A 12,652-nucleotide genomic window follows, 5' to 3' on the forward strand; every position below is an offset into this window, starting at 1 on the left:
CCAGCTGCATGACCCATAGTTCCTATTTCTATGGGGTTGTCGAATTCTGCTGATGGGGGGCGGCATGGATGCCAATTTAAGCCCCCACTGTTCTTAATTAGTTAATTAGCTCTATCTCTCAGTCAGTAGGAACAGTTTATCTTTGTTTTTTTTCTTTTGTGAGTAAATCTACCATTCATCGCGGTCCAACTCTTTTATTTTAAAGCTTTGCCAAATATGAACTTGCAAAATTAACAGGAACATTTGAATGTGGGGTAATCAGCCCCAAAAGTGCATCCATTGCATTAAATAACAACCACAAAAACATACTATGGGTTAAAGCAAAGCCCAGATTTAGAACCCAGATTTAAAACTGCACACCGGCTTTCATCCAAGTGCTTTGTAATTGCAATGGTATTGATAAGATTGAGTTGACAAAATTAATTTTGTTTATACATACATTCATTGATTTTCGAAATCAATGCACCTCACGTATTCATGGAACATGCTTATCAGATTCCCAACCACCGTTACAGCTATTTGGCATGAAATAAGATAGCAGTGTGTGTGTGTCCCTTATCAAAACAGACTGAGCGTACAATGAGATTCATTCATATTTAATTTGACTAAATGTTATATGCCTTATAAGTAGAAAAATATGCCCTAAGGCTTTACTTGCCTCTAGGCACAGTGAAAAGAGACATCAATCCCAGTGTGGAGATGTTAACTCTCCACACCGACTCTGTGCACTGAGACAAAGTGATCATATCCTGAGGTGATGATGAAACGAAGGTGGGTTGCACTGGTTCCATTTAGCTGGAAAAAAAGAGAGAGAAGTGATGGCTTTATCTGGCTCTATCTGTTAATTCTAGACATTCATGGGTTTCATGCAAGAATATTTCCATCTCAACTTACTGAAATAGAATTTGACTGAAGAAGCCCCTCTGTATGTTCAAATTCTGCAATAAAATTAATATTGTTGATAGAAATTCCAATTCTTTGGCATTTGAAAAATGTGTGTCCTAACAGATAGACAGAGAGGATCATCCTTACCTTTCTCTGCAACAGACTCAAAGTGAGAAGCATTATCTGAGGTATTCTTTTCTATCTTTAGATGCTTCACTGCAAAAGAACCACATGTAACAATATCAGTTCTTATCAGTTATGTATAAATGGTTAGAAAATTTAGAACCAAATCATTGGGTGTTACTCTGACAAAATCCACCTTTATACATCCACGACAGTTACACCTTGAATAAAGTTGAAATGAAACAAGCAATGATATGTTTTGATAGAGCGTTAGCATGTTGCACTATCATTGATGGGAGGAGAGTAGACTATTTGATTTTTTGGACAACAACCACATTATAGAAGACAAAGGATTACGCTGATTATCTATCTTATTTCAGCCACTTTTCCTTCAGATGACACCCAGCTGTGCAGGAACGCCCTTGACCAATTGCCACATGGCCATCATCTAGAGGGTGTGTCCCACATTTTCCAAATCAAATCCCAATAACAAAATATCAAACAAGATTTCAAACAAGACTTTTATCCCATCCTGCTACCTATGTATATTTGTCCTTCAGTTTTAGAATGCTTTCAGTTATAATTGGATGGAAACCCTGAGATATATTCCTTAATTATGTATCACAAATGTTGCCGCAAAGTGATCTTCTTTTGAGTTTTGACTATTTGAATTTGGTCACATTATCTGTAACTGTGGGTAACTTATGGCATTGCAAGAAGCAATGCTTTCAGTTATTACAGGCTGAAGAGCATTTCTTATGTTCTCATTTTAATCCCTTAGAGACAATAAGGCATATAGCACGACACTATTAAATGTGTCTTACCATTGTAGCAGTCCATTGTCACGACAGCTATCTTCGTGGGTTCAGCAAAGCGAATTATGAACTCTTGAGGAAACATCCCAGTGGACATCCAAAACGTGTCAGGGTTTCTGGTGAAAGAGGAAAGCAAAAATCAAATGTTAACGTTAGCTTCACTCGTTTATGAGTCGGTAACATTCAACGGGCAGTTTACCAGTAAGTCGCGGCGGAGATAATGTAAATTAGACTTAATGCTTTCCAATGAATCTAACGCAACATTAACAAAATAGCTAAGCTAACGTTAGTTAACGCTAAATCGGTAACGTTAGCTTACTAACTTACCCATCAATGATGTTTTCTGGTGGGTGATTCTCGTCGCTGGATGCAGCCAAGGCAACTTTTGCACCCAAAGAACTGAGAGAGGAGTCGATCATCGTCAGAAAATCAACCAACAACGATTACAATCTGCGGCATTAGGTGGTGGTTAAAAAACACAACTAATTCAGCAAAGACACACCAATCCGTCTGGAAAAATAGCGCTAAATCAACAACTACAGTCGTTGCCAAGCCAACCAGCTTGTCGCAAGATATATACGTCATCAGTTTGATAGTACGTCACCATTTCCGACGCACGTTGTTCATTACGTGTTAGCAGTTAGCGGTGAAATATCTACGTTTGTCATGGCGAATGGATGCAAAGAAATGCTTTTTACACGTGGAACTGGACAAGTAAGTGATGATGTACTACTGGGGATTAAATGATAGCACAAGTGGCACATTACAGACCAGACTAGGGTTGGCTGAGATGATGAGCTAGCTAAACTAAACTCCATCTCACGTAAGCTAACGTCGAGTTGGGTACCAAACACTCAGGAAAGGAAGAAAGAGCACCGAGTGACAGTTTGGCAGTTGTGTTCCAGCTGTCCAGATGTTACCTCGCTTTAGCAGACTCATAGTTCAACCAGGCTCCTCCTGGTGATGGACTTGAGCTGCATCAAGATGGTGCGACTTGACACTGACACTGTTCCACAGCGCAGGTTATTCAAATGTCAACATTTTTTCCTGCCAGCCTGCAAACACTGGACTGTGGAAAGAAAGACCAAAAGACATCAATCCAGGAGTCCACCATCCTTATGCATCTGGTCCATGAACCCACCTGCTTTTATAGTGAGTGGGAAAGGCTAAAAATGAGCCATACTCTGCCCTAATTCTACCTTTCACTTAATGTTTCAGAGTGATGATTCTGATATATGGGATGACACAGCGTTGATAAAGGCTTACGACAAGGCAGTCGCATCATTTAAGGTAAAACAGGTGCTCTAATGACGCCAAAGAACCAGTTTGTTCTTCTACCTCCATATAAATGTGACCTATTGATCCACATTTTGCACGTCATATATACAACTTTCACACTAAAACCACAATTTGAGCAATATCTGAAAATGAAAGTGGATCAAAACCTTTGTCTTTGTCTGTTTGTTTGCGCTCACTCTTCACTGCTTTGCTCTGTCGTTGCTTTTGTGTGCCAGACTGCCCTTAAGGGTGAGGATGAGCCTCAGACTTCCAACAAAGACTACCCAGGAAAAAAACGCAAGAACAACAAAAAGAACCGCAGCAGAAAAAGAAGTAATGCACCACCAGATAAAGAGGTTGGTAAAAGGAATCATTTGAAAATATAGATGAGCAATACAATAATCGCTTGTCAGTATGTATGGTGCCTCAATGACAGTGTAGGTCTACGCATTAAGACAGAACCAACTGGTTTAGTTTAGGTCTTCCATAATAGATTACAATAATCTGAATGAGCATTTCATCCACCCACTCTTTAATCCTTGATTTCATTTAGCGCAACCCAGGACAGAGGCACTGGGAAGGTTGGCATGCTTAGGTGTGTTGGCCTTATGTTATATTTCATTTCAAATACCCGTTCATGTTGTCACAGTGGCAGGTTGGGGACTTGTGCTGTGCTTACTGGTCAGAGGATGGCCAGCTGTATGCAGCCACCATCTCCTCCATAGACGAGAAGAGAGGCACTTGTATAGTTGTTTATACAGACTACGGCAACGAGGAGGAGCAGAACCTCCAAGACTTGATCTCAGAGAATTCTGAGGTTGAGGAGGAAACAAATTTCAAGGTATGGTGGTGCAAATACAATTACAAGTACTAGATGAAAACAATCCTTAAACACCCTAAAACACTTAAACGCAGCTATTGGTGATATACTTTGCATTTCTGGGTCAATTTTGTTGTTAGGTGGTATATTTTTCTTAGACCCATGGATAACTGGCCAAATGTAGAGGACATGACTTCACATCGAGATATTTCCAGCACAGCTACAATGGAGTTGGATAGCAAAAAAAATCTAAAACATCAATGGAAGATGGCACATTTTGTGTCAGTCATTCAGAATCAAAGAGCAAGGGCATCTTTCTAGAATCACCATTTTGCACTGACGCGCAACAATCAAACGGAGATAAATCCATCATAGAAGAGGCAGCGATACCAATTTCTTCACCGACAGCGGCCTCAATAGACCAGAATGCAATGCAGCCACAAGACATGTTGCGTTTTGAGTCGTTTGAGTTTTAACTCTTACCTTTTCTTCGCTATAAGATCTCACGCTCTCTTGCTTTTACTATGCCATCACTATTGCTCCCTACACCTACATGTATAACCCACAGCTGAATGCAACAAGTTGATGCCTGTTCTCTGGGGGTTGGCAAAGTAACTCTGGGGGAAATGTAGGAAATCACTAACTGAAGTAGATGAGGCAGGTTGAGAAAATGGGTATACAAAAATGTAAATTACAACACTTGAGCAGCATCAAATAATAACTCCTGGAATGCATTGAACATCACAAATTGATGATATCTAAAAATGCAAAAGTATTCAAGGATGGATTTTTCTGTTTAAGGATTTAGTATGCAGGATCTTATATACATTGTAAGTGAATTTGGATATCGATAAATTAATCTCTATTCTTGGTTCTTAGCCTGTATCATGTTTTCCTCATTGTTTCTTGAAAAAATAGTGTCTGGAGAAAACAATTCTCTGTGTGTAGTCACAAAGATGAAAATAAAGTAAATGAGGAATCAAGGAGACTAAAGCAATATTTGTGTGGAATTCAGGTAAATGAGGCAGGATCTTCAGCGGAGGAGAGTGACAGGTCGTCCACGCCTCACCAACACAGACAGCAGCCGCACAGCAAACCCCAGAAGTCCAAGCCCCACAGAGACGCTCCTCCTATGTGGGCTCCTGGCTTCCCTGGGTTTCCCCCAGGCCCGCCTCCCATGCCAGGCTTCAAACCGGTAAGACAAAAGACTCAAGGCCACATTTATTTGTTCTTTGACCCAACAGTGGATAGAAATGTATTGATCCCTAGTCTATATCTGCACATATCACTTGCGAGAACATGTGCCTTTCTAGCCAAGAACGATGAGCTTTGCATTGAAATTTAAAATGCAATTTCCAGGCCCTGGAAAAGTTATGGAAAATAATATTTTTGGAACGGTTTTGGAAAAGTCATGGAAATATAGCTAAAGTTGCATCAAATATAATTACTGATTAATCCAAGCATGAAAATAGTCACGTAAATTGGCACTTAACCATTGCACGTAACCATCGCGGCATTTCGGGGGTGTGAGAAGTTAGTTCAGTCTGACTCAGTCTGTTTACATGCTCGCCCACTACAGTTGCTTTCTGCTAACGTAGCAGTTAGCGAACTTACTTTGCCGACAATATGCCAGGCAAGTACAGCTTGAACAACAGAAGGCTTTTTAAGGAAAAGTACCAAGTATGGCTGGAAAAAGACACTGACCCAAGACGTGCTACACGCAAACTGTGCTGTAAAACCTTCGATATGTCGAATATGGGAGAGGCCGCGCTTACTAGCCACGTGAAGGGGAAAAAGCACCAGACCGCAGCCGCTGTTGCAGGCAGCGCAATTCTTATCAGTGAGTTTATGAACGTAAGTGCTGGTGCGGCAAAGACATCCACCGACGCTACTGCAGTTTCCACCGCAGAGAAACAGGCTGTATAGTTTCAACCAAAAACAAAGTCATCAATACGGCAGCGTATTGATGCCACAGTAAAAAAAATTGGCTCAGTATCTCGTTATAAGGAGAAACTTTTCTCCTTATAACGAGATATCAACTTTTCTCGTTATAACGAGATATTGGTTGTGTCCGAGTCAGGATGAGTTGAGTTGACTGTATTAGCCAGCTGGCTGCAGTGCTGAGCATTGTGAAATGTTTGTGTAGTTTATTGTTGATGCAGTGTGGAGCTTGTAGCATCCCATTATATGTTGTAGACTTAACACCATACTGATTTCTTGTGTGACTGTGTGTGTAAAGAGATTACTGTGTGTGTGTGTGTGTGTGTGTGCCCCCCTGTCTGATTGTTGTTGAGTTAAAATCATGTAAACGAGCCTTTCTCAATTTCTCCGATGTCCATAGGCTGTTTTGTCATTAGGCCATAGATCTTTTTCTCATTATAACATTTGAAAGTTTCTTGGTATCTCGTTATAATGAGAAAAGTTTCTCGTTACAATGAGATAAGTTGGTATGTCGTAATAATGAGAAAAGATGTCTTTATAACAAGTTTTCTCGTTATAACGAGATACTGAACCGATTTTTTTTCCCACTGTGGCATCAATACGCTGCCGTACATCAAAGCTGAGATACTATGGGCATTAAAAATTATGAATTCGCACTACTCGTTCAAGTTCCCGGACAGCCAGATTGCAGCAAGATTTGTCTGTGGTGAGAGAAAGTGTACTGCGAGCTGGGAAATCAGTAGTTAACACTGGCATTCCTACCCCAATGCACTATTTCTCTCTGTCTCTCTCTGTCTTTCTCATTCATTCTCTTTGTCTCTCTCTCTCTCTCTCTTTCATTCTCTCTTTTCCTCTTGCTCTCTCTCTGATAGAACATGTGATGGCATTTTTGATTTATCTTTTGAGACACTGACAAAAAATTTAAACTGGTATTGGATTTAAAATATGACAAAATGTATCTAGGTGTGTCTGTCTGGTGTTTATTTGTTCTAGAGTGGCACCATATGTTTGAAATGCAAACCTAATTTTACTTATACAGTGTTACAGTACAACATTTTCAGTGGTACCGCAGAGAAGTCATTTCTTTTGGTCATGGAAATTAAGTTAAAGGTTGTGGAGAAGTCATGGAAAAGTCATTGAAAATCATTGGTGAAAAAGTGTATGAACCCTGAATCTATAATACACCATTTGAGGACAGACGATTGTCCGAGATTAAGATAATATGAAACTTTATCAATCCCTGTGAGGAAATTGGGTTGTTTAAAAGTTATAGGAAAATGAAATATAAACAATGCAGCCGTCAAAACGGTAAGAACAACAAAAGTACAATTTAAACAATTGTGGAGTTATTTAAATGTATGCAGTTGTCAATTCCAACACATGTTAAGTAGACTAATAGAATGGGTATGAGTATAGGAATGAGTAAGGATTTCTTATATGTAGTGGCTTACTTGGAGTCGTTACTCACAGATGTTACCTACAGTATTGATTGCTTGCTTAAATATGGATGACTTAATATGACATATGTGCTATATATGAATGAAAGTATGTATAAACACAATTATAAAAAGGGAAATAGAAAAATAAATAAAGAAAAAATAATATTGTTCGAGGTATGTGTTCTTGGGTCTTCTTTCTCGCTGAATGTGGTATATTTGGAAGTTGCTGAGATTCCAGGAACTGGGCAATGGCCTCGACTGCACTCATTATATGTAAAAACAGAACTCACTAGGGAGGGTTGTTGAAGCCGTTAACCTCCTTTTTATGCAAAATGATGTGGCTCGCTCTCTGTGAATTCGGTATTACCCAGATCACAGTGCATTTTCAAGCCTTTGTTGTTTTCCTCTGCAGGGGGGAAGCAGGCGATCTGGTGGTCCTGGCCCCGCACCTCCTTCCTGGCCTCCCATGATGCCCTGCGGCCCACCAGTGAGTCGGGAGGATGCATTTACACTGAAAAATGAATACAGCAACAAAAGCGACAGCAGCAGTTGTTTCGTTTAAGCAAGGGTGTCTGAAATCTGCATATACAAAAGACATTCACAAATTCACCCGATGAATTGAAACAAAATGTGTATAGAGCAAGTTAGTGATAGAAAGCCGCACAGAATCTCAGCTTCCAGTGTTTCTGTTCTCTCATCACACCCATCTCCTGCTGCCTTAGATGATCCCACCTCCTCCGCCGATGAGCCCTGACATGGCGGACGACGAGGCCCTGGGCAGCATGCTCATCTCCTGGTACATGAGCGGATACCACACTGGATACTACCTGGTATGTGCGCAGAGCCTGACCTCCTTCTCACGAGTCGTACCACAGAAATGTAATGGAATCCCAGCTGATATTTACAGGTTCAGCCACTTGTATTGTGTAGCTAAAGAGTAGTGGGAGTATAGCAATTTGGGCACGCTGTTTGCCTTTTTAGGGAAGTTGCTCCATTCATGATGTTATGCCTCTCTGCTAATGGAGCCATTTTACCAAATAGCTCCAGCTTCATGGTTGGCGTAACTCCTTGATTTTAATAGGAGAGCTATGTTAAGGTCATATTTTTTTCTTTTTCCTAGGGGTTGAAACAGGGACGCAAAGAAGCCGCCTCTAGGAATAAATCTCAGTCTCACCACAAATGAAATGAGCGATGAAAGATGTCAAGGTTTCAGTGAGCCAGGCCCTCACCTGTGATTCCAGCCCTCCCTGTTGTGCCTGGTGTGTGTCCGTCTCCTCAGTGTCAGCATTGCAGATGGAAATGTTATCATGAACTGTACATGGTATGAAGAATTACTGTTTCAGATTTGTTCAAGGGGGAGAGTTTTGTATTCTTTGTAAATAAATGAAATAAAGGCTATCTCAGCACACATCGGTAACTGGCTTAATTTTCTTCTTTTTGTTGTTGCTCTGTAACACAGACCCTGTCGGAAAATGGAAAATATCTTAGACAGTGGAGGCCTTTAACTGCAACTTTTTTCACTCAACATGAATTAATGATTTTGTTTTATTAATTAACTATGTAGGAATTAACTGCTGGAGATCAGTTATTCATTCAAATGAGCTGTATGTCACGGGCATGATGTATATGGTTGTAATGGCAAGTACTGTCCAGCAGAAGTCAGACTAAGTCTAATGCAGTCCCATTATAGGAAAACTTTGCACGGATACCTAACCTATAGGTTGGTGTAAAACCTGTACTGCCACACAGAGGAACTCTCCAGTTCTAATGGTGCATCTACTTACTTTGCACTTCACTCTTCTGGATTGCCAAGGATTTGATTGCAAGCCAGACTTGAGTCCTGCTGTAGTCCCTCTGGTGCTTTCCACATAGTTAATTCAGGGTATCGTTCCAGTACAGGCCTTGCATTCAAGCTCTCCCTTTTCCCTGAGGTGTTCCCTCATCCGCTACCCAATATAGGATCACATCCATCATATGTTTTGAAATTCACATCAGATGGGTGCACACTTCAGGGCGATGGTAGACAAAAACCAAGAAACTGGGGTTTCAACTACAGAAAGTATAACATGGGGGTGGTTTTGCATATAACAATTAATTGATCAATTAAAAATCTTTAATCAGAGAGTATTAACATCATTGAAAGACATTTTTTTTGTCAAGGATAGTCTTAATAGGTCTGAAACTTGATAAGCTCATTTAATGTCCACATGAGAGGAGACTTGGAGGTCAGAGACAGAACATGGAAATATTTTAATATCAACAGAATAGGCAATCATGTTAAATTATTAGTTTAATAATGTTACATGATATGCCCCTGTGCAGTAAGAGCCAGAGTTTCATTACTTTCTTGGCTCTAATATACTCTACATTGATACCTTCAAGTCTGCTCACCTGTTATTCAAGGTTTTTGACTTATTCTGTGTTGTCCTGAGGACCAATCCTGGACTGTTAGTTTCAACATTATAAGAACAGTATAGGAAATAGGGCAAGGGTTGTACACATGACAGTATATATTTAGAACATAGAAAGCCATGTGTAATTACAGTGGGAACAGCCGGAGTCATTCTGCTGGGTTGTAATGCTTTCATTCTGTGAAAAGGAGGCGGCCAACAGATTTCCCATATTTCCCATACTAGTGGTTTGCTGCCTGCCTACACCCACTCCCTTGGCTCTCAACTGGTGGGCAATGGACCTTTGTAAGTGTGTGTGTGTGTGTGTGTGTGTGTGAGAGAGAGAGAGAGAGAGGGATAGAGAGGGAGAGAGAAAGTAACAGAATAGGGTTTTGTGGTAGGATGTAACAGCATGATTGTCTCCTGTTTTCTACCATGTGATCATCCTCCAGCTGCTCCATAGCCGCTGCTCTCTGACTGAAGAGCGGTCCCTTTGTTTGTGTGCTGACTGTGGCCGACATTTTATACCCCACTGTGTCTGTGCCAATGTTGACCGCTGTGTTTGTTTCTTACTGTAGCAGTCCCTTTTGTTTATGCTGCTTTGTGTGCATGCGTGTGAGCAAGAGAGAGAAAACAATTAAAAAGAAAAAAAAAGAATGACAGTAACAGAAGAAAATGTAGTTTGTTGTATTTACACATAGAATATGTACTATAAATGAGGAGTGATAAACCAGGCCTATCTTTTCCTCCCAGATGGGTTTAAAATCAGCCATAGCAAAGCCTGCACATAAGCCTATTGCTTGCCTGACTCTGTGCAGCAAACTGAGCTGCCCAAAGGGCTGGATCTGCCCCAGCCAGGAGTTAAAAGGGGGTCAGGCCTAGCTTGGGAAAGCATCACTCCCCTCTGTGATTGTCTACCCCCTACTGACCATAGCGGCATGAGGCGTGTAAACATAATCTGCATTTCACATAGACCCTTCTAGGAAACAGACAGACATCCAAGTGAGATCACATTGCCGCATGAGTAACAGCGCCTTCAGCTATTTACTCAAGCTCCCAACATCAACAAACATCCTGCTTTTAAATGAGAGACTAGGGGGGGAGATTAGAGGGATAGGGGTTGCACAGAGACCACCAAACACTCACTGCAGAACTACAGTCATCATCAACAGTTTAAAACAACCAGATTGTGTTGCAAACACTGTTAACCCTAACTGAGAAGAGGAAGTGTTGTTAGCAGTCAGACTACTAGTCGTGATTGCTAAGAGTTTGGGCTGGTGTGCGACGTCGAATCTGGATTGGAAGTGTTTGTGTGACTTTGTTTTACAGTAGGGATAGGGAGCCTCTCCCTCTGAAGTTGGAACGAATAGTAAAGTAATCTGGCAGAAACATTGCATGGAAAATGACATGCAACACTGTTTATATATTTGGCCCAAAGAACACTAACAAGTATGTGTAAACAGTCTAAATTTAGAGTTTATGATTGGCTGGCAGATTAATGAGGACAGCAGACAACACTATTAAGGCTGTTTATGACTTAGACAAAACTGAACAAAACATGTTCACCACAACAACATGGATACCATCAGTGCCAGACAATGGATTTAGATTAATTATCTCGCTATTGTGTAGTAGATAGTGGGAAAATCACTGTGAAAAGTGGGTCATACTTTATTTGGATAGTCCAATACTGATACTCAACTTACTATCAAGTGACTATAATGTGTCACTAAAAAGTCTATTGAGTTTCAGGTGAAACAGTAGTGTGTCATGCAGCTTATAGATATTCAGCATCTGGGTTAGGGTTAATCTTATAAGGGTGGTTAGGGTTACATAGTCTAGAGATGCAACAAATAGGTGAGTGACTTTTTTGAACATCTACGTTTTGTCACCTAATAGTTGAGTATCAACATTAGACTATCCAAATAAAGTGTTACTGAAAAGCCTAGTTCATTGTACCGTGTGCCTACTTCTGAACCATGAATGAAGACTCCACAGCCACAATACAGCTTCTTGAGGTAATCCAAGTAGAACCAAGGCCTTATGTGAGAGGGTTTTGACAGGTTTCAATAGATACAAGCCTCTTGGGACCAGAATGAGAAGCCAAGCACACACCAAGCAGCGGCACAGGGGTGCGAGTGAGCGGATGGCTGTTCATAACTCAGAGGGTCCCGAGTGGGAGGTGAACCCAAACGTCTGGATAAAATGGTCCTGGGTCACGCTCGGCCTGTATCACCGTGTGTCACGAGGCCTAGAGCTCCCAGCAGGGCCTCTGTCACTGTCTGTGACCTCCGCCTTAGTGAGACCGATCCTAGGTGACCTTCTGACCTTTAAGAATTCCACTCACAGCAGGTCCAGTGAATTCCCGGTGACGCCCCCGGGGGTGGCAGGGATTCTGATTCACATTCCTGCTGTATCTTCATGGTCTGCTGCAGATGCTCGTAAATAAAATGCTCCACCATGGCAGCAAACCCAGGACCCCCTGCTTTGTAGTCTCCCAGCCAGGCTGTGTAATTGGTATTAATGAAAAGGGAGTTCTCACAGGCCAAAGGGTAACAAATAAACATTACTTGAAACACTATGGGTCTCGTCAGTTGACAATGTAATGTGGTCGGTTTCTCTGCTATGCTCCATTTGAGACAGGCTATCAAACCCATGTGCTGTTAACTATCTCATATGTGGAAAAATACATTTCATATACTTCAGAATATGGTTTGAAATATACAAACACTGACCAAAAATGTATCCACATCCATTTGAAACATGAATATGAAAACATGAGGCCAAAATATATTCACATAAGTTGTCAGCACATTTTGACTTATTTTGAACATTCCCAGTGTTCAAAATGTAATTCGAATGAATGTCATCTACATGATCAATCACATTTTTTTTTTTTATTTTTTTTTATTTTGACACATATCTCTAAGAGAATAAAATATCAAGTGAAGGGATGAGAAG

General features: G+C 40.8%; 3 protein-coding genes across 3 annotated transcripts in view; 1 reads left to right on the forward strand and 2 right to left on the reverse strand.

Annotated features, from left to right (window-relative positions):
- Positions 1-12,652, reverse strand: part of gig2p (grass carp reovirus (GCRV)-induced gene 2p) — a 359,050-nt gene that overhangs the window by 75,313 nt on the left and 271,085 nt on the right. The window lies entirely within an intron of this gene.
- On the reverse strand, positions 190-2,351 carry hspb11 (heat shock protein, alpha-crystallin-related, b11). The gene is made up of 5 exons (XM_071927483.2): positions 2,151-2,351; positions 1,833-1,939; positions 1,033-1,101; positions 895-938; positions 190-795 (listed from the first exon to the last, which is right to left on the reverse strand). Exons 1-5 carry the CDS (start codon positions 2,240-2,242, stop codon positions 703-705), a joined length of 405 nt encoding a protein of 134 aa, XP_071783584.2. The 5' UTR covers positions 2,243-2,351; the 3' UTR covers positions 190-702.
- Positions 2,399-8,718, forward strand: smn1 (survival of motor neuron 1, telomeric). The gene is made up of 8 exons (XM_071927482.2): positions 2,399-2,537; positions 3,042-3,113; positions 3,338-3,457; positions 3,751-3,942; positions 4,937-5,116; positions 7,714-7,788; positions 8,024-8,131; positions 8,422-8,718. Exons 1-8 carry the CDS (start codon positions 2,490-2,492, stop codon positions 8,482-8,484), a joined length of 858 nt encoding a protein of 285 aa, XP_071783583.1. The 5' UTR covers positions 2,399-2,489; the 3' UTR covers positions 8,485-8,718.

Source organism: Centroberyx gerrardi, chromosome 8 (genome assembly GCF_048128805.1).
Source record: "Centroberyx gerrardi isolate f3 chromosome 8, fCenGer3.hap1.cur.20231027, whole genome shotgun sequence".
Classification (NCBI taxonomy): Eukaryota; Metazoa; Chordata; class Actinopteri; order Beryciformes; family Berycidae; genus Centroberyx; species Centroberyx gerrardi.